Here is a 22,203-nt window from a genome sequence, read left to right on the forward strand (position 1 = left end):
CACCAGTTCTATAACCTTGGGATAGCAGTCATCTGCTTTTTCTCACACTAGGGAGTTTCAGCCTTAAGTCCAGGGGTACAGGTAAGTTTGAGGTAAAGCCCAGTTCACTTAGTGGGTTCTTCACATCGACTCCTTCTGGTGTGGCCCTATGAAGGACGTTGTATGGCCTGAAAGAACAGAGTCTAAAGTCCCAGTTGTCTATAGCACCTGGCCTGGATCATCCAGGGTTGGATAGAATTTAGGTCAAAAGTGTCCAATTAGGAGTTAAGTTGTAGGCATTGAATCAACTCAATGCAACCGATATGAATACCCTCACATTAGACCAATAGTTTCTTGAGAGACCTGCATTTTCTTTATCCTAAGTCTAAGAACACAGCCTGGCATATGGTAGGAACACAATGCATGCTTGGTGAATGAGAAGCTACTGAAGGCACTCAGAAGTCAGCTCTCCTATGTCTAACCCTCTGCCTAACCATTACTGGAACAAACTTCTTCTGTATCATCATATGCAATCCTTATAGAAATTAGGCTCATCATAAGTCTCATAAAAATGTGTATGATGTTTACTTTATTGACTCTGACCCTGTCAGTTATCAAAATGTCACTACCCCAACCTGTGACCTAACATATAATATCTGTTAATATAATATGTATTTAATGGGGAACTCACTGAGCAGTTTTCAGTCAACTTACAAAATCGCAAGGATGTTTCTAACCCCATTACGACAATGTGACATTTCAAATTGAGATTATAAATGATTTGGGAGGTACACATAAGCAGGGAATTTAAATACAGTGTGGTACATGACCTCATGTATATGCAACTTGAGTCTAGAGACCATCTCAAGAACAGGTGTGACCCACTGAACACTAATGAGTGAAGAACACGTGCATTATGGAATAACATCAAGGAGATCATACATGATGAAAGCAAATGTTAATTTAAAAAGTTAGGAAAAAAGAAAAATTCAAAGTGGAGGTCAGCAAAGACTCGGAAACTTGCTCTTGAATACAGAGTGGCTAAAGCGAATGGAAGAATTGACGACCATGAAACATGAGCAGACCATTGAGGAGGCTAACGCAATAATTCAGGTAATGATGGAAGTTTAGACCAGGGAGGTAGCCGCAAAGTGGGAAGAAGTGGTCAGATCCTGCAAGGACAGCCACGAGCATTTGCTGACAGATTGGCCATATGGTGTGAGAAAAAGAGACGGGTCAAGGATAAGTTTCCATGTTTAGCTTGAGCATCGAAAGGGGTACAATTTTCTGAGATGAAGGAGAAAGGTGTTTGGAGAAGAAGATTGGGGGTTAGGTTCTGGTTCAGGAAAGTCTAGTATACTTTTGGTTCCATAGTAGATGTATTAAATTATATAGATGACTTTTCAGGAGTGAAGTTTGAGCTGGAGATTTTAATTTGGGGAGCATCGTCATAAGGATGAACTTTAAAGCCAGGAGCTGGATGAGAAAGCGTCAAGGAAGTGTGGATAGGCAGGAGGGGGAAGATAAAGTCCTTGGTCATTCCCAAGTTTCAGATCGCTGAGATGAGCAGAGAAAACAGAGAGAGAGCTGTGAGGTATAAAGAAATCGGGAAACGGCGGTGTTCCTGGAGCCAAGGAATGAGCTTCAAGGAGGAGAGAGTGGACAACTGTTTCCAGTGTTGTTGCGCCACTTGGAGAACGAGCCTCTGTACTTAGCAGTCAGAAACCCTAACTAGTGAAGTTTAGGTGCGTGGTGGAGGAAAAATCACAGTGAAGGCAGAATCAAGAAAAAATGAGAAAATAGGGAGTATTGCCGATAATTGTTAGTCCTCTCTACCTTATGGTGGCCACCTTGTCTTATTTTACATTGATTTGTAATCCATATTGAAGATTTCAGTCTTTGATCTTCACCAGTAAGTGCTTTCTTGCTTTCAGGAGGCACGATTGTGTCATCTGCATATCACAAGTTGTTAATGAGCCTTCCTCCAATCCTGATGCTTCAATTTCTTAATCTAATCCAGTTTCTCAGATCATTTGTTCAGCATACAGCTTCAGCAAGCATGATGAGAGGATACAGCCCGACACACACTTGTCCTGATGTTAAATGATGCGGTATTCCTTGTTTTGTTCAATTGGCTGCCTCTTTCTCCACGTACAGATTCCTCATAAATACATTGAAGTGTTCTGGGATTCCCATTCTATTTGAGGATCTCCATAGTTTGCTGTGATCCACACAGCTGGATGCCTTTGAAGAGTCAATAAAACACAAATAAGCATCTTTCTGGCATTCTCTGTTTTGAGCCAAGCTCTGACACAGCAATGACATCCCTGGCTCTGTGCCTTCTCTGAAACCAGCTTGGATTTCTGATCGTCAGTGGACTGCTGCAACGCTTTTTGAATTATCTTCAACAAAACGTGACTTGCTTGTAATATTAATTATATTGTTCAATAATTCCCACATTCTATTGGATCATCTTTCTTTGGAATGAACACAAATATGGACCTCTTTCAGCTGGTTGGCCAAGTACCTCTCTTACAAATTTCTGGGCATAAATAAATGCTTCCAGTATTTCCTTATCTTGTTGAAACCTTTCCGTTGGCATTCTGTCAATTCCCGGAGCCTTGTTTTTCACAAATGCCTTCAGTGCAGCCTGAACTTTTTCCCTTCAGTACTATCGGTTCTTGATCCTATTCTACCACTTGAAATGGTTGAATACTGGCCAATTCTTTTGATATGGCTACTCTGTGTATTCCTTCTATCTTTTGATGTTTCCTGCATTAATCATTATGTTTCCTATAAAAACAAATCCACTTCCACTGACTCAGAGCAATCCTGCAGGACAAAGAAGAACTTCCCCTGTGGTTTTCTAAGACTTGAAATCTTTATGGAAGCAGGCAGTCTCATCCTTCTCCTGTGGAGTGGCCAGTGAGTTTGAACTGCTGATGTTGCAGTTAGTAGCCCAACCCACTAAGCCAGCAGGTCTCCTGTATTGACCATAGAATCCTTCAATATTACAACTTGATGCTTGAATTTTTCTTCAATTCTTTCAGCTTGAGGTAAGCTTGGGGTGGGGCTTTCTAGCACCAGGTCTGTGCATTTTATTATACTATTCTATTCTTTCTTCTCTAGCTGCCTTTTGAACATGTCTGCCCCACTCATTTATTTCATCATTTCTCCCTTTCGCTTTATCTACTCTATGATCAAGAGCAAGTTTCAGAGTCTCTTCTGCCATCCACTTTCATATTTTCTTTCTTTCCTGTCTTTTAATGACCTTGGGCTTCCTTCATGTATGATGCTCTTCATATCATCCCATGGCTTGTCATGTCTTAATGTTCAAAGTGCCAAATCTATTCATGAGATGTTCTCTAAACTCACTTGGGATATATTTGAGATTGTATTTTGGCTCTTGTGCACTTGTTTTCATTTTTATCAACTTCAAACTAAACTTGCTTATGAGCAATGGATGATTTGTTTCATAATAAGCCCCTGGTTTTGTTTTGGTGATATTGAGCTTCTCCATAGTCTCATCACAAATATAGCCAATTTGATTTTGCATATTCTATTTGGTGATGTCCACGTACATAGGTTCCATTTAAGGCTTTGAAAACAGCTATTTGCAGTAAAGAAGTTGTTGGTCTTGCAGAATCCTCTCGTGTGTTCTCTAGCATTGTTTCTATCACCAAGGTCATATGTTCAATGACTGTTGCTTCCTCTTTGTTTTTAACTTTCTCTTTCTAATTATCAGCGATTATTAATGCATCTTGCACATTTTGTCATCTTCAAACTGAAGACGTTGGTGGACTTCTTCAACTTCTTCAGCACTGGCTTTAGGGGTTAGTGTGCAGCATTCAAAGATAGCTGTATTGACTGGATTTCTTAGTATGCATACAGATCGTATCCTTTCGCAGACAGCAGTGTGTCTCAAGGCAGATCTTGAAACAGTCTTTTCGACAACGACTCCATTCCTCTTGTACGAGTTGTTCATAGCACAGTGAACCATCTGGTCATGTGACTCAGAATGGCTAGTGCCAATTCATTTCAAGCAATTTTGGAAGCGAACAAGTCTCATGTGTGTGGGGTCAGGAGGTAGGCTGAAGACTTTCCATATTCAAGAGGATTGTAAGATGAACTTAGAGCTTTGTTAGAATGTCATGTGTTTGGGATGCGGGCTGTGTCGCCAAGGAAACTCTCCTTCGAAAGGAACGGCTGTTCATTCCGGGTCACCAAATGGAGGAGGACTACCTAATGTCTGCCAAACCCCTGGGAATCATGGCCTTGCCAATTTGACACACATGAGAGAGGGGAAAAAATAACAATGGCACAATCTCCCAGTGCCTTGTCCGTGTCAACTTGAGCAGAGCACATATCACTTCTACTCACATCCAACTGATCAAAGCAAGGCACGTGACCAGTGAGCACCAAAGGCCTTTCCTACCACAGGAAGCACGGCAAGTTACATAATGTTGGGGGGGGGGTGCAGTCCTCTTTCAGGGATGCCAGTGAATAATTGGGAATTATAATCTAGTCAATCACACTTTAATTTCTCCTCTCCTACCTCCCAACTTGTATAAGTTGTGTTTTACATTTCACATTGTCACTGTGGAGATTTTGATATTCTCCCTTAAGGCTATAATTAAGTAGTGTTCCATGCTTTGCCTATAGTTGGTTTCAGAAGTTAAAACCCACTGAGAATCATTTATATTACTATGACAACGCAAATATTCTTCACAGCATATCCAAGCAGAAATGCCCATATCATGTGCCATTGAGCCAATGCTGTAGACTATGTGTTTAAAAGAGCCTTTCTTATATCCCACTACTTGCTCCAAATCAGTTCACATTTTTATTAGCTTAATATTTGGACTAAGCCTTCCATGAAGACTCACTTGTTTGCTTTTTGTTTTGCCTAAAGTCTCTGATTACCTCTCCAATAAGATTTGGTAAAGAAACATGCTCTCTACACTATGTTCCAGATAGCTTCCAAATCCCTTCTCAATCCAGTTATTGATTGAAATGTCTCTGTTTTTCTTTTTTGATACCTGTTGACTTCTAGATCTAATTTGTAAATTTGGATCTTACTTGTTTTGTATAGATTTTTATCTTCATTGCAGCTCATCATCGTGTGTTTTTAGCAAATCCTTAATTTCTTGGAGGTTCCCAATCATACTCCTTATGAGGAAGGCACCTGTCTCATGCCACTCTCAGGGGCTTTTTCCCTGGAGCTCTGTAGTCTTGAACTCTAATGAACACTGAACACTTTCCTCTAGGCAATTAATTAAATTATGACACGATTTAATTCTGGAGTTTCTTTTCATGGATGCCCTACGTTGAACCCATTGTATCGCATATATTATTTCTCAGTTTGATACCTTATCTTGCTGAACTACAACCTTAAGTAACTTGCTAAGACAGAATGAATAGGAGGAGGAGGTAAACTTGAAGCCTTAGGCCTGACTCACCTATAAAATAAAGGTACTGGACATGCTCTCTAGTGTCCATTCCAGAAGCATAATTCTATTCAATATGCGATAGTATATAATATGTCAGAGAAATTTAAAATAGGTCCTGAGATCAAGGGACTTACAGTCTATTTAGATAAAGAATAAACTATGAAAATATTAATTAAAAATCAACAGTTCAAAAGATGCTGCAAGGTAGGATATGAGTAATCAACAATTTGATCCACGTGCCTAGAGAAAGGAGAGATACTGGACGTGAGTTAGCCCGTGGTGCTTTTACTAGGGAATCGAGAGTTTAGTCGAATCTCAAAGGACGGGCAGCATATTAGATATGGGTGCCACACTCTGTCCCCAAAGTCTATTTTTGGCATTCCCCAGGGATTTCATCACTTTGCTCCCCTTGCTGCTCTGTTGCACACCCGCAGTGTTTCGCCCCAGTGTGGTGGGGTCAGATTGGGCACAATTCCCACACTGTGTCTCCAGTGCATTTTCATTTTATCAAATCAATCAAAATGGATGCAATTTTAAAAGTAAAATTATACCCTTGATCACTAAACAAACTCTCCAACTGTTTGGGGACATAACAATCAACTTTTATTACATTTATGAAGAATTGTGTATGTACTTATCAATTCCCTTTGTTGGAATATGAAAGAACCCACCGTGGTTGGAAGGTTTTGCTGAATGACTCTATCAACTGTTATTTTGAATTGTTCCAATGAGATGTCTGAGTACTCACCAATCACTTCCAGTGCCTTCCACTCTCTAGGAGAGGATCCACTGTTTTTATGGAGCGGGTGCTAACTGCATAGTACATAGAGGAGTATCACTGCATGCATGCCTAAGACACCAGGGAAGAAGAAACACATTTCATTCAGCCCAACACCTGGGCTCTCATACGATATGCAGATGAGAAGACTCGGAGGGAAGGCGCTTTCCAGAACAAAGATGGGAATCTCTGGATCGTGGCCAGATCAGTTTTCAGAAGGTGGGAGTCTACGAAGTGGTTGGGATCACGGGGTGGGTTTTCTGAGCAGGATGGATCCTCCTCCTTCTCCCTTTAGGCAGCTTTTTAGAAGGCTCGAGGAAAAACTCACAGTGACTACAAAACATTGGTCTGCGGCCATGTCACTATACTTATCGAATTCCAACAATGCTTGCTCCATCTCCCCCGACAGTCTATAAAATCTTGACTGATTTATTCATCGTCACATCTTTAGTGCCTGCCATGTGTGGGTGCTTTGGCTGTTCTGAATGAATGGAAAGAAGCTGCATCTCATTAAAGGGCAGAGCCAGACATGCATATTCAGTTTTTGTTCCGTGTTTCAGAGAAGCTGGGGTCCTTGTATGGCACAAACTGCTAAGAGGCACTTCTGAAGAAAATACTGGACAGCTAATTCAGACAACCACAAAAAAGATCATTGACCAACCTATGGGTCACAGAAAGTTCAACTCCAAAACGTATGGGATCCTCAGGAGTCAGGACTGACTACAGTACAGCAATGAGTTGCTGGATCAGATAGAGCAGGTGAATCTGGAGTCATTAATTTGGGTCAAGTGGAGGATTTCCAGGAGCTGGGATCATTCAAACAACTCTTGGGAAGAAGAAAAAAAAAACCACATGCAAGACGTGTCTGGTCTGCTTTGTAGTCAGAACCCTGCTGCGTGTTGAGGGGGCATGGGAATGGACATCAGTAAGCACAGGTGCGGGAACACAACAGCACAAGGTACTCAGAAGCAGAGGTCAGAAGAGCATCACCGCTACCAGCCACAGCACCCCCGCCCAGAGATGAAACCACTGCTCATCTCTAAGAAGGACAAAGAGCAAGATGGACCTCCTGCCCCTCTCCAATTCCTGAACACTTCCAGTGTGCCAGACGCTGTGCTTAATGTCATCACACTTTATCCTCCCGGCACCCTAGAGAGGGAGGTCTCTCTGTTTCACCAAAGAAAAGCACAGCAAGGACGGGGCTGCCCCACTCAATGTAGACAGGAGCTCAGGCATCCAGTAAACAATACTCCCTGGAGGCAGGACACCAGCAAGGAAGCACAGAGAAAAAAATTCCGGGAGGTCAATGACAATTTAGAGGTCGACACTGGAGGTCCGCCTGGTTTATGACATTTTATAGCCTGTCTCCCTCTTCCTCCTGATTTCTTAAGTAGGTTTCTTGTAAAAATCCCATACTACTCTGATCTAACAAGAGGAAGCAGAGAAGAGGGAAAGACTGCGCTCTGGGGCAGGGAGCCAGAAGAGGGAAGAGCGCCTATGGCCACCCACTACAAAGCAAGGCTCAGGGTGAGGAAGGAACCCAGTAAGGTGAGGAGTGGTCTCTGGGTGGTCTGGTCACATGTGTCTTGATAGCCACTGCTAATTATCCAGTGGTTCCTTGGAGAACTGCTTCCATTGAGAATACACCCAAGAAAATTCAATGCAGCAGATCTGTTCTGCAGTACTTGAACTTGAGTCAGAATTAACTGAACATCATCAGCTTTGATTTTGGTTGGAGGTGATGCCTGGGATGTATGTATGTGTGGGTAATGGGTCTCCTGGCATAGTTCTTCTACCCAGCACCAACTCAATCCTTCCACTGGTCACAAATGCTTCTGTTTCCTCACTGTAGAATCAATCGGGTGTCTCCCTTCTGACAATCTTCAAGCCTGCTAGAGATGGACAGAAATCTGTTTTTCCTCCAGTAAATTGACTCCTAGAATTTCTGACTGCTGAATGGACATCAGTGTCATGGAATTTTTCTTTCATATTTTCAAAAATTAAATCTAACTCAATTTTAAAATGGGTCAAGAGAGAGAACAAATGATCAGGTATTCCATCTTAGCCTAACTACATCTGCCACAATTGACTTCGCAATGCTCTCTGAGAGCAAGGTTACTCATCCCTGGACTGTGTTCAGAGGGGATTCACCAGAAGCTTAATCTTTTGGGGAACATTGCAAATGCATTTTGGGCTCTTACGGTCATCCATAGGCTTCTGCAAACTGAGTGTTCACGATTTAAACTCTGATACCATCCCCTCCTTTGGATGTGGATTTTATTATTTACAGTCCGTGGATGACACAGGCTGGTGTGCTTCTTTCATGTGGTGTTAGTTGATACTTCATTTAGACAACTGCTTGTTTGAACACAAAGGTGCCCTGGTGGCATAGGAGTTACGTCGCTGCAGTCTGCGAGGTCAGTAGTTGGAAACCACCAGCCAATTCCTGAGAAGGAAGATGGGTTTTCTATTCCCATCAACAGTGACAGTCTCGGTAACTCACAGGGGCAGTACTACCCTGTCCTCTAGGGTTCCCATGAGTCAGTATGGACTCAGTGGTGGTGATTTTTGTTTGAAGACAAGCTTTTAAGACCCTAAGCACTATTCTTTTTTTATATGTAATAGTCTTATTGGCATATCTTACACAATCCAATATATCCTTTCACATACATTTCTGTTGTTTAACCCCATTGAGTGGAGTTATACAATCATCAATGCTATCAGCTCCCCTACCCCCCTTCCCCACCCCCTTCTCTTCCCTTAGGGAACTGTTACTTCTGTTACTGTTTCTGAAAAATTATCTATCTTGCCTTCTATGTTCCGAACAAACTTAAATATGCAAATGAACATATGCAAATCTAACATAATGAATGAAGTAAAACAAATACAAATCTTAATAGCAAAGGTGAGAAATATTAAAGAACTAGAGGTTATTTATGTGGCTCACAGTGTCATACCACACCTTGGAGTTACCATCTTTCCATGCGGCCCTCTGGAAAGAAACTGTCCAATTACCTTGCAGGTGAATTTTGGGTCTCTATTGCCTCCATGCCCCTTCACATCAAATTAGGGTGTATTTTTGCCTTCTGATGCCTCTTCCCATCAACACCTCATGATCACATGGGCTGGTGTGCTTCTTCCATGTGGGCTTCATTGCTTCTCTGCTAGATGACCGCTTGTTTAATTATGAAACTTTAAGACCCCAGATGCTATATCTTTTGGTAGTTGGGCACCATTAGCTTTCTTTATCACCTTTGCTTATGCACTCATTTTGTCTTCAGCAATCACGTCAGGAAGGTATCATACAAAGCCAAATTATTAGAACAAACAGTTCTTGTACTATGGCAAGATTCAAGTCGAGACCCAAATATATATATGTTCACTCCGACCCTACATTTATGTTTACCCATCACTCACATTTCAGTAATTCCTCAGATATAAGTCAATTGCTCACAGTCAATTTTAGAACACTTGCTATTTCTTGTACCCCTCATTACTGACTCCCCATTCTCCTCCCTCCCTCTCCCTTCCCGTGGCCCAGGTGCTGTCAGCCCTATTGCTATCTCTGTTCTGCTGCTGCCTATCCTGGATTTGCTGTATAGATAAACGCCAAAGCAACACACACGAAGCCACAAGCTTAACAAGGAGAATGACATAGAGCAGATAAAACCCTTTAGGTTAAGGAAAGAAAAGGACATGTTAGAAACCATTGTTCCAGCCCCCATTTCTTTCACGGTTACCTCTCCCAGGTCCCTATTACTTAACAACTCATGCGTCCTTTTAGTCTTTAGCAATCACAGACACTCTTCTTTATGACAGTGGGGCACCGCGTGGTTTCTTCGCCACACTTTTCTATAGCAGCCATGGGTTCGGTGATCTTTCACAACAGTGAGTGTTGAGAAGGCCCATGTCATAAGAACCGACTGTTCTTAGAGTGAGGCTGGAATTAAGTGTGAGCCCCCCAATCCATTCATGTATCTATGGTTTACATATGTCTCTGGCTCACTTTAGAGACATTGTTATCATTTTACTTTAGACAACATTATAAATCATCTCCTTGCCCCCCCTCCCCCCGGGACATAAGGTAATTCTATAACTGATGTCATTTATTTAGCCAATACCGTGTGGTCATTGCAATGAGTCATGGGATGCAAAATAGAAGTAGAGTGCTGTGGGGGGAACAGTTGGTGCCAGAGTAGGTACAGAAGGATGGAGTGCAGAGGTCTGTCTGAGAAGCCAGAGGACAAGAGATCTGGCCCCATGCCATTTGCTGATGATACTAATTGTATGTGTGGGGGTGGGGGGGTAGGTAGGGGGAAGAATGAAAGGCCAACTGGAGGCCACCCAATGTGCTGCTCAGACAGGGGTATCCCTCTGGCCACAGCAGCCACCAAGGCAGAAAGAAACCCATGTCAAACAAACCCCAAAGCAAATAAACCCACTGCCACTGGGCCCTTCCTACTCATCTTGATCCCTTAGGGTAGAGGAGACCCTCTTCACAGCCAGAGAATGTGGAGCACTCTAGGAGCAAAGAGCCTCGTTTTCCTCTCCTGAGAGGAGGCCTGCTGGTCCGACCCTCCAACCCTGCGGGTTAGCCATCCGATGCTAAATCAACTCCACCACCAAGGTCTCTTGGCAGAAAGACAAGTAGACAGAAAAAACAGGGGAAACTGTGTGGTGTATTCTGCTTGTGTGGGTGAGTGTCAGCTTCGTGACCACCGCCATAGAGCCGGCTCTTTTACCCACCTCGGCCACAAGTGATGTCCGGAATCTGAGCTACACGGCGAGAAAGACCAAAATAAAACGGAAAACAACGTCCAGCTGACCTCTGCTCTTGGGCCTCGGAGCCCTTCGCCATCAACTGGCTCCAGGACAGCAGTGGGTCTCCTGGGAGTCACCGGAGGTCGCCAGCTAGGGGTGAGCAATGCAGGCCGGCTTGCCAGCTGCCAAGCACAGCCCTTGACTGGGGGGTGGGGGGGATGAGGGCAGAGATTTGGGGGCGGATCTAGAGAAAGGGAGAGGCCACTACAACTCTTTCCTCCTCTCCAGACACCCGTCAGCCCCTCAACTCTTGGGCTAGACTTGTTTTAAAATCGAGAAGCCGGCGTAAGGCATAAAATGACATCGGCGCGCTGTGCATTTTCTCAGAAACGGAAGGGTGTTTTGGGGGTACCCATAGCCACATGGATCCAAGCTTATAAAACCACCCCCACCGCCCTGGCGCACAGCAGGGATGCCGGCGGAAGCGCTGGCGGCGGGGAAGGCGAAGGAGATTTCTGGTTGAAGTTCTCATCCCCACCCTGGCTACACTCGGCAGGCGCAGGCGGGGCTACGAGGTGTCTCCTGAACCCCATTTGTCCCTCCTTCCACTCTGCCTTTCCCCGGCTGGGGCAACTTTTCCCATGCCAAAAAAGTCTGGTTGCTTAGCCGACTCTTCTGGTCCCGGTCCCTGGGCCCCTGGGCCAAAAGGACGTGCGGAACCACCGACCTGGCAGCGGGGGGGGGGGGGGGGGGGGGAGGGGAAGAAGAGGAGGAGGGCGGCATAGACAGGTTTCGGGGCGCCCGGATCTGTACAGTTCAGGGCCAAGGGAGCCAACCCTGGGGCCGCCATCCGCAGTTTCTAAATTTCCTTTCCAAGTTTCCCACGCGTTCTGGCCGGACCATCTGGTGCCGGCCTCGGAATGATGTCAGGGAGCCAGAGGGGGCACCCCTTCTCCCAGGGCGCCCGGGGTGGCGGCCGCTGCTACTTACCCAATCCTGGCACGAAAGTGTTGAGAAAGAGGCAGAGGACGGCCACCGGGAAAGGCATGCAGGGGATGGCGGCGCGCAGGGGTCCCTTCTTCTCGCGGACCTGCACCACCACCCCACTGGACGCAGACGCCCCCCGAGGCTCGGCCGCCGCCGCCGCCGCCACCACAGTCTCCGCTTCCTTGTGTGCTGGCTCCATGGCCCCGTGCGCCCGGGAAGCCCTCCGGCTGCGGCCGCAGCTGCCTCCTGCGCGCAGGTGGAGGGCGGCGCCCACTCGGCTCTGCCCGCCGAGCCCGGGCGACCAGGCGGCTGCTGCTGCGGGTGCGGGTGCAGCGCGGCTCGCGGACAGCCCCGCAGTCCGAGTCCCCGCGCACCGACCGCGGCCGCGCTGCTCGCACCGCCCCGCGGGAGCGCAGGAGGACGGCGTGACTCTGGGGCGACAGCGCTCCGACGCCCCTCCCCGCCCACCGCGTCCCCGCCCTCTCGCCGACACTCCCGAGGAATGGAAAATCCACGAGCCGAGCAGGGAGAAAAGTAGCCAGAAGGACGCAGAGGGAGCGGGTGGTACAAGTGGCGGGGGTGACGGGTCCCACCTCGTCCGCCCCCAGGAAGGTGAGCGGAGCTCAGACAAGCAAACCCGGGAACTATGGCCCAGGGGCGCGTCTGGCGCCACTTCTGCCCTTAGGGACAGCCTTGGGGTCAATGAAACCCTCAGGGCCATCTGGCCATCTAGTCGATTCCAAGGCGCAGCGACTCTATGGTCGGCCCCCGAGGCTGTGAATCTTTCGAAGAGCACATTTTCTTTTTTACCCTTGGGGGGTGGCTATGAACCATTGACCTTGAAGTTCACAGTCCAACCCTTACTAAGCGGTGCCACTGGGGCTCCTGAAGCCTCAAGGTAGAGTCCTTCAATTCGGAAGGTAATTGTAATGGCTAGGGAGCTGAGCAAAAGGGTCCCGTGCCATGCTGAATACCTAGCATGCTTGCAATGCATTCTGATTCAAATGAATTCCATTCAGGGCACGGCAGGGAACAAACAATTGGGGAATCGATAATAGTGCTGTACACCCAAAACATAGCTCTTCACCTGGCTGGGCCTTGGCAACACTGATTAAAATGGAACAGCACCCCGCCCCCCTCCCGCAACACACACGCGCAGTTTCAGAGGGCTGGACTTGTTGCTCACTGTGCTGGGGAAGGGAGATGCGGGCAGCGATTCCTTCAACTGTGCAGGGAGGGAAACTTGGGCCTTTCATGCGCTCCGCTCCACGTGCTGGGTACAAAAGCCAGCGAAGAAACAGCGCCGTCTGGTGTTGATAACGCAGCAGCTGGTGGAAGGGAGAGGATTTCTCGGGTCCACTTCTGCGGCGCCAGACTCCATATTGAATTTGGTTTTCTAAAAGAAGAAGGCAGTCTTCATCTCCACCCCCGGGAAAAGTAAGCGAAGAAAAGCCACGGGCTCGACTTCTGGAGAAAGAAAGCAGTCAAGGCTCTGGAATTATCTAGGCACCAGCAAATGGTCTAAATATTGGAAGGCTGCAAACCATGTTCCTTCCCTGTAATGCTCTTTCTCCAATCACCGTTATTGAACGACCACACTCCGTTTTATGAGCGCCCTGGTGGCGTAGTGGTCACTTCTTGGCCTGCTAACTGCAAAGTCAAAGCCACCAGTCGCTCCCAGGGAAAGAGGAGACTTCCTACTCCATAGAGTTACAGCCTCGGAAATTGCCCACAGGGGCAATTCTCCACTGTCCAGGGAGTTGGAATCGGCTCGATGGCTCAGAGGGCCCCTAAACTAACAGGACGGAAAGCTCTAGTCTATCTACGTGCAGCCAGTGATTACTGGTATAACCTTGAATAACAAACAGCCTTTCATGTGCTTGAGTCTCTGTTTTATCAAATAAAGCAGTAACCGGATAATACATTTATTGACGGCCTATGATGGCTCGGGTTCTGGGGATAGAGAAATTAGAGTGATGATCGAATAGATCAACCAGGGGATACTAACAATTACAGTGATAAAATTACAGAGAAAACAACACGCGCTTTAGCCCTGGAAAACCGAAGGCGCGATCGGAAACATGTATCTCTGTGTAACCTGCTAGAACGAGGGGAGGCATCTGGGGAAATCTTTCAAAGGTAATATTGAATGAGACCTGAGCAATGACGAGAGCTTACTGCTTGTTGTTGTTGCTATTAGATGCTACCGAGTCCGCTCTAACTCATAGCGACCTTGTGTACCGCGGAACAAAACTCTGCCTGGCATGGCACCTCCCTCCCAGTTGTTATCTTTGAGCCCATTGTTGGATCTTGTGGAGGGTCTGCGTTGCTTTTCACCGGCCCGCTGCTTTACCAAACATTCTTCCTGGTAGCATGTCCAAAGTACGTGAGATGCAATCTTGCCATCCTCTCTTTGAAGGAGTTTCTTGGCTGTACTTTCTTCTATGATGCTGTTGTTGGGCGGTGCCATCTCATAGTGCCCCTGTGTACAACAGAACAAAAGGCCACCAGGGCCCTTGCCAGCCTTACCATTGTTCTTACGTTGGAGCCCACCCAGGGTCTTCCTCATCTTCACTGCCCCTCTACTTTACCAAGCTTGATGTCCTTCTCCAGGGACTGGACTCTCCTGATAACACGTCCCAAGGACATGTCAATTTGTTTATTCTTCTGCAAAGACACGATTCTTTCACTATTCTTTGCCAACACCTCAGTTCAAATGCATACATTTTACCCAGCTGGTCATTAGTCCAGCTTACACACGCATATGAGGTGATTGAATTTGCCCTGGCTCCGGGCAAGTGAAACTTAGTCCTCATACTACTCGGAGGAGATTTGTGTTGTCTTAAACAAACACTTATGTATCCAAGCACTCACTCCCAGGCATCGTTTTATGCACATATTAACTCAGCTAATCATTACCATAAATCTGTGAAGTAGGTATTACTGATTATCCCGTTTTACACATGGGAAAATTGAAATATAGAGATGTTAAATAATGTGTCCAAAATCACCCCGTAATGAGTGGTAGAGATGGAATTTGAATGCAGAAATTCTGGCTCCCAAATCTTTGTATACACATTCTATTTTCCCCAAGGACCTAGGAAATCCCCCATACTCTTTACACATTCTTTCTCACAGCACCTGAATTGTGCTCCCACAGCCATTAAGTCCATTCTGACTCATAGCAACTGTTGGGGGTGGGGAGTGGGGTGGGGAAGAGACCCCAAATTTAAATATAATTCATAGAGCCCCATTAATGAATTCTTAAACAGAACAAAGACAATTCGCCTGGAAGAGGAGACCATCAGCATGAGACCATAGTGGTGTTCAAAGAGTCACAATCCCGAAGCTACTTACATAGGCCATGGCACACAAAGGACACTGTCGCAGAATCAGGACTGGTAGCAGATCAATTCATCACAGTTTCAAGCAGGACTATAGAATCAGGAGAGACACTATGATGGCATAGAAACGCTCTGGCCAGTTAGAGTCTTCCAGCCACCTGGATGGGGCATGGCTCAAGGCCTTATGGCCCTAGAACCCTGACTTCCATCAAAGACAAGACTGTCTCTCCCTGGGCTGCCCAGAGGCACCAGAGATCTGCTTTCAAACACGCTCTACCTGAGGGCAAAGCTTGTTTTACATTCCCAATGGTTGCTATGTGGGGATTCAAAATCGATCCAGGACTCCTTCTGTAAACTTAGCCTCCTGCAAACCGAGTGCTTAGAATTGAATAAGCTTTGATAATGACCCTATGATATAGGGTTTCTGAGATGGTACCTCTTTTTAAAAAAGACTAAAATTTTGAATTTGGTGAAGGCTTGTGGAACATACCGTAAGTTTTACATTCAATAATTCATTTTACACTTTGTTTCAACTCATCCAATGTAGTGCCCTCAGTGTACTACCATGTATCCCAATTTCACCCACTGGCTCTTTCTTCCCTCCTTCCTCAACCCTCTGAAATTTCCGCCAGGTAAATGCTGTCCTATTGGTCTTAAATCACTGATTACTCTAACACAGGTATGAGTTCCAGACCCGAAATCTGACTAAAAGCTAGAGTTATGGTGATCTCTATTCATGAGTTCTGTTTTGTGTTTTTCTCCCACACTATCCAGGACCTTCTAATATCCTTTCAAAGGCAATTGGTAGGGTAGCTGGACCCCCGCTACTTCATCTGATTTCACGATGGGGAAGACTAAAGCCTGCAAGACCCATGAGCTCATTGGACTAGTTGCTTCCGTCTATCTTTCTACTGTCATCACCCTCCTCGCCTCCGAATGGGGAAAGACCAATAGTTACACATTAGATGGTTGCTCATAGTTTTTAAAATCCCAGTTGATACTCACCCAAGTAGGATGTCGAACATTGTCTTGGTGAATTATGTTTGCCAATTGATCTTGGTGTCTCCTGAAACTATGGTCCTGATCGCTCAGTCCCTCGAGGTGTTTAGTGATGTCTAAGGAGTTTTCATAACTTAGTTCCCTGTACACTCAACTAGATTCAGATATATTTGCAGCACAGGTTAGATAATCAAATATCCTATGTTAGACCTATTTATATTTGAAAGCATACTCCCATTCCCTCTCCCACACCTGGTTTGTCTATGTGCCCATCCAAGCATCTACTTGTCGATGACTATTATTGTAGGTTGTGTATAAGACAGCATTTTTCTCTATTGCCTTTAATTCTTACAAATAATGGAAACAACCTAAATGCCAGTCAATGAAAAGAATGGATTAGTATACGTTGGTTTATACACACAATGGAACACGAAGCAATGTTGAAGAATACCAAATACAAAACTGCTCACGATACGGAGACCTGGAGGACATGATGCCGAGTGAAAGTGCTGTTGTTAGGTGCCAACAAGTCAGTCCCAACTCATAGTGGCCCTATGTCCACAGAACAAAGCAGTGCTCAGTCCTGTGCCACACTCCCCGTTGTCATGCTTGAGCCATCACCGGAGTCGCCATGTCATTCCATCTTGTTGAGAGTCTTCCTCTTCTTTGCTGCTCTCTTACATGATGGCCGTGTCCAGGAAGTGATCTCTCCTGATTCATGTCCAAAGTCTATGAGGCTAAGTCTCAACATCCTTGCTTCTAAAGAGCATTCTGGTTGTACTGCTTCCAAGACAGATTCATTCATTCCTTTGGCAGTCCATGGTACTTTAAATATTCTTGGCCAGCACCATAATTCAAATGCATCAACTCTTCGGTCTTCTCTTTTCTTGATCACTTTTGCAGGGAGTTGATACTGTATCTACTTGACATTGTGACTGTGGTTGATGGTTAAAGAAGAGATGAAGATAGCTATTTCAGAGAAGAATTGGTCTACAAGCAAAAACTAAAACCTTAAATGATACCCCTTTTAACACCTCCCCCCACCAAATCAGAAACAAATACAAGGATAGCATATCAACAGTTGATTGCATCAGCCAAATAGATCATGCAAGCCAGGGACTGGATCAGAACGATAAGACCTATTTCTTGGCCTTGTTCTGTCACCAGGTAAATAAATACCTCAGCCTTGGTGCTCTTTTTTAGCTGAAAAAAATAATTTTGTTTCAACTCAGCTTTCGAACTGTACCCCCCAAAAATCATATGCCAATCACAGGTGTCTCTTTTTTGCCAAGACTGATATTGTAGTATTTTCAATGAGAAAAATGGATTTTTGTTGGAATCTCTATGCCTATGTCTTGACCACTCTGAGCAGCCATCTGAAAAATTGTAAATCACACCTATCTCATCTGTGCATGGATGAGGATTAAATGAGATCATACATTTAAGTCACTCAATGAATGTTAACCAAGTCAAAAACTTTCAAAACAAAACAGAACAAAGAAACCCCCCCCCCCCAAACAAACAAAAGGTAATTATGTGTGTGATAGCTTTTTGTTGTATCAACTTCTCTTAATGACACGGATTGACACTACAGCTAAAACAATAGGTTAAAGCGTACAACAATTATGGCAATAACGAAAGACTAGGCAACATTTCTCTCTTTTAAAAAGATCATTTTATTGGGGGCTCATACAACTCGAATCACAATCCACACATCCGTCCATGTGTCAAGCACATCTGTACATGTGTCACCATCATCATTTTCAAAGCATTTTCTTTCTATTTGAGTCCTCGGTATCAGCTCCTCATTTTGTTTCTCCTCCCCTCTCTCATGAACCCTTGATAATTTATGAATTATTATTATTTTTTCATGTCTTGCACTGTCCGATGTCTCCCTTTACCCCCTTGTCTATTGTCCATCCACCCTGAGAGGGGGTTATAGGTAGGTCATTGTGATCGGTTCCCCCTTTCTTCCCCCACCTCCCCCTCCCCCTGGTGGTATGGCTACTCTCGATATTGGTCCCGAAGTATTTATCTGTCCTGGATTCCCTGTGTTTCCAGCTCTCATCTGCACCCAAGCAACATTTCTTTTTGTTAGACATAAGGCTGTCATAACTTGGGACAGCCCAATAGAAACTAACAACAACAGCAAAAGCAAGGGATAGTCTTTCAAGGATTGGAGTAGAGAAGGAAGGCAGCACTAGTTTTATAGTGTATACACACTCTACCAGTTATTCAACTAATCCTAATTCAGGTGCTTCTGTGAAGTGACTCTATAAATGTGATCAAAGTCCCAATCAGTTGTCTTAAATTCATCAAGAGGAGATTACCTTAGGTGGGCCTTATTTATAAATTCTTTAAAAGAGATCGTGTATATCCTCTAGAGCAGTGGTTCTCAACCTCCTAATACCGCGACCTTTTAATACAGTTCCTCATGTTGTGGTGACCCCAACCATAAAATTATTTTTGTTGCTACTTTATAACTGTCATTTTGCTACTTTTATGAATTGGGTGATTCTGGTGAAAGGGTAATTTGACCCCCAAAGGGGTCCAGACCCATAGGTTGAGAACTGCTGCTCTACAGTACAGTGGGTTACATGTTAGGCTGCTAACCCCACAGTCAGCAGTACGAAACCACGAGCCACTCAATGGGAGAAAGATGAGGCTTTCTGCTCCCATAAAGATGCACTTATATTTATAGGTTTAGTATTAAGGCAGTAGCTGGACACTGGGCCTCCACTCAAGTACTCACTCAATGCAAGAACACTTAGTTCTATTAAATTGGCATTCTATGATGGACACCTTCCTGACACAATCAATGAAGACAAATGGGTGCATAAGCAAATGTGGTGAAGAAAGCTGATGGTGACCGGCTATCAAAAGATATAGCGTCTGGGGTCTTAAAGCCTTGCAGGGAAACAAGCAGCCATCTAGCTCAGAAGCAACAAAGCCCACATGGAAGAAGCACACCAGACTGTGTGACCATGAGGTGTCAAAAGAATCTGATACCAGGCATCACAAGACCCCAAACAAGCAACCATATTGATGTACACAAGGGGGGTTGGAGTGGAGACGCAAAGCCCATCTGTAGACAATTGTTATGGGTGAAGGAAAACAGTTTGATCTTACCATGTTGAGCATAGAAAGAGAAAACGAATCAAATTCACTGCCATGGAATTGGTGCTGACCCAAAGTGACCCCCTGGAACAGAGTCGAACTGTCCCTTTGGGTTTCTGAGATGGTAAATCTTCAGAGGAGCCAAAACTCTTATCTTTTGAACTGCTGACCTGGAGGTGGGCAACTCAGCGCTTAACCCACTATGCCACCAGAGGAGAATAAATGATAGAAGGAGAAGAACTTGAAGAAGAAGAAAACAACACTTTGAGCACATCATAAACCAACTTGCATCAGTGAAAGCAAGGAGGATGCCTTTGTAAATTTTATGTAGGGCCATAATATGAAAGTAAAAGATTTCTGAGCGTGACTTGTCTTTTAGAGCTTCTATTCTGGTAAAGTTATCTTCCTGTTGTCCGATGGCTGGGCAGGAGTGCAATTCCAGTGTTTTCCACAGGTGCTGCTTTCTGTAGCTATGCCTCTGGGCAGGACCCCAGTCTCAAATGATGCCAATGGCTTACTATTTGGACTCAAAGTCCTTTCTCCTTGTTCCTCTCAACTTCTTTCCCTTCCCCTCTCCTCCCGTGCCTTTTCCTCTCTCATGCAACGTTGCTTCCCTGTGTGTGCGCCTTAGTTTTGCAGACCTGGTCCTACCATGTGATGAGGAAGATGACCTCTGAAAACCCCAGACTGACATCGTCCCAAGCGAATGCACAGAAAGGGACCACTTTGGCTTCTCTAGGAAAGGAGTTCTGATTAGCCCAACCTAGGTAATGGGATCAGTCGATGTTACCAGGTTATTGTGGTTTGATACTAAGGTTGTCCAGACCTGTAACATTTTGTGATTGAGAGTCCCAAGGCATCATTGAAATGCCCCCAGGAAGTAGATGGTACTACAAAGGAACTTGGGACTATATGTGAGGTAGATACAACTGTAATGATCACAGACTCAAGATTGGAGTTAGTGGGCTTCTTAATAATTAATCTTCTAAATCACTGATCTTGACTGACTCAAGTCACACTTTTTACTTTCCTCCACCTGTTGACATCTAGGGACCCATCATCTGATGGGTTTCCCATTGGCTAAAGACTCATGTGAAGTATGAATTTATGGATCATAGAAAACCAGCCTGGTTTCTAATCACACCTCAGCTTCTACATCTCTGGGTGATCTTGGTTAGAGGAACTTATCTCTGTGCCTCCAATTAATCATTTATTTCATAGCAATTACTGTGCTTAACCTCTATGTTCTGTGTGGCCAGGAGTGTGGTGTTGGAGTGTAAATTAAGATAGCATCATTTCAAGTCTTTGGATTAGATGGTTTCGTTCCCTGGTTTTTATGTGGAAGTTGGCTTCCCTTTGACCTTACTCAAGTGGTATTTTCCTTGATTCCTTTTAGCCATAATGGTGAAATATTTGCAAAGAAATATGGTAAAGGAAAATAAATTCTTATCAAGCAACAGTGAGCCAAAAAGCAAAGCATGGGTCACCCATCCTCCTGTCTTCTTACTGAAGAGCACACTGGAGCCAGGGTGATTCTCCTTGTGGCCCCCTTCCCCCTTTTTTTAATAGGATAAGTATTATCATCTTGTCAGTGAGTAAAGAATAATCAGATGAGGAAGCCTAGAATTTGATGCCAGTTGTTTACAGAAGTATTGCAAACCTTAATTCTCATAAGAGGTTACAGGGAGAGGAAGGGGTGGTAGAAGCTACTCATCCTGTGACAAGATGAGCTTGGGAGCACATGTGTCCCTGTCACATCATCCTGTTCCTTGTCCTACATGGTCATTGAGAACACTGAATTTTGGGTCTTGAGCTGAGAAAATCATGCTTAAATGAACTCTAGCAATGCCAGGGGAAGATTACTGTCTCATTGAGTTCCTTGGTACATACTTGAGCTAGAGCTTTATCTTGGCAAGCCCCACTTCTTATGTAAACTGTTTTAGATTTTTCTGAAGCTGGTCAGGCTGCAGCTACAGAACATGTTACCAAGAAAAATATGGAATGCTATTAAGAGGGACTATAAGAGAGCCAGCATAAGCCTTTGGACTAAAAGCAAATTGAATTAAGCAGATTTGCAGTGTCTTAAGGACAAATGGACTTCCAGACTGTACTGTTAAAGCATGGGTCAAATCACGAACCACACAAGAAGAGAGCAAGGAGGATCCCACTCACAGGAAATGCATACCTGCAGGGAGAAGTCATTTAAAAAGAGCCATCCTCATAGAGGAGCAGGCGGACTGTGTGCGGTCCGGTCACAGCCTACCTGGGGCATGTTAGTAGTAACGACATATGGCCATGGAACAGAATTTAGGACCCAATGTTCCCATCTTCCTGATTATCTGCCCATGATCCCCATCCCAAGTTTCCAGATCTGATTACTTCTCCATCAACAACTTGACTTTACCATCGACCACCGTTTGAGTTTCGGAGTTCGCTTGGTGGTGTAATTCAGCCATTCTAACTCCGGGTTTGGGTTTGGGCAATATGAGCTCTCTTGTTACAAGAAGTGAGCCTTTCTTTTGGAGCACAATGGGGAACTCTGAGGTCTTTTTCTCAACACTTGAGCTGTGACCTCGAAGTCCTGAGCTCATTTCTTCCCTTTACAACTTTCTCTCTTGTAAGTAGGACCAGCCAACCTGCCTTCCTGCACTTCGCATCCTGAAAAAAAGTCCCCTAAAGTATCGATCACTGAGATCCTCACCTCTCATCATCACTGGATCTCTTAGTGGTGATCATTTACATGTGAACATTGCCACTTCGCTCCATGAATTAACAGCAAACCTCCTTA

General features: G+C 44.9%; 1 protein-coding gene across 1 annotated transcript in view; it reads right to left on the bottom strand.

Moving 5' to 3' along the window:
* STUM (stum, mechanosensory transduction mediator homolog) overlaps window positions 1-12,375 on the bottom strand; it is a 101,121-nt gene extending 88,746 nt beyond the window's left edge. Inside the window, exon 1 of the mRNA XM_075531546.1 lies at window positions 11,959-12,375. Coding sequence (XP_075387661.1) covers window positions 11,959-12,154 — 196 coding nt within the window. The 5' untranslated portion in view covers window positions 12,155-12,375. The remainder of the gene's footprint in view (window positions 1-11,958) is intronic.
* Between the last annotated feature and the right edge of the window lie 9,828 nt (window positions 12,376-22,203).

The sequence above is a fragment of the Tenrec ecaudatus genome, chromosome 1 (assembly GCF_050624435.1).
Source record: "Tenrec ecaudatus isolate mTenEca1 chromosome 1, mTenEca1.hap1, whole genome shotgun sequence".
In the NCBI taxonomy this organism is placed as follows: Eukaryota; Metazoa; Chordata; class Mammalia; order Afrosoricida; family Tenrecidae; genus Tenrec; species Tenrec ecaudatus.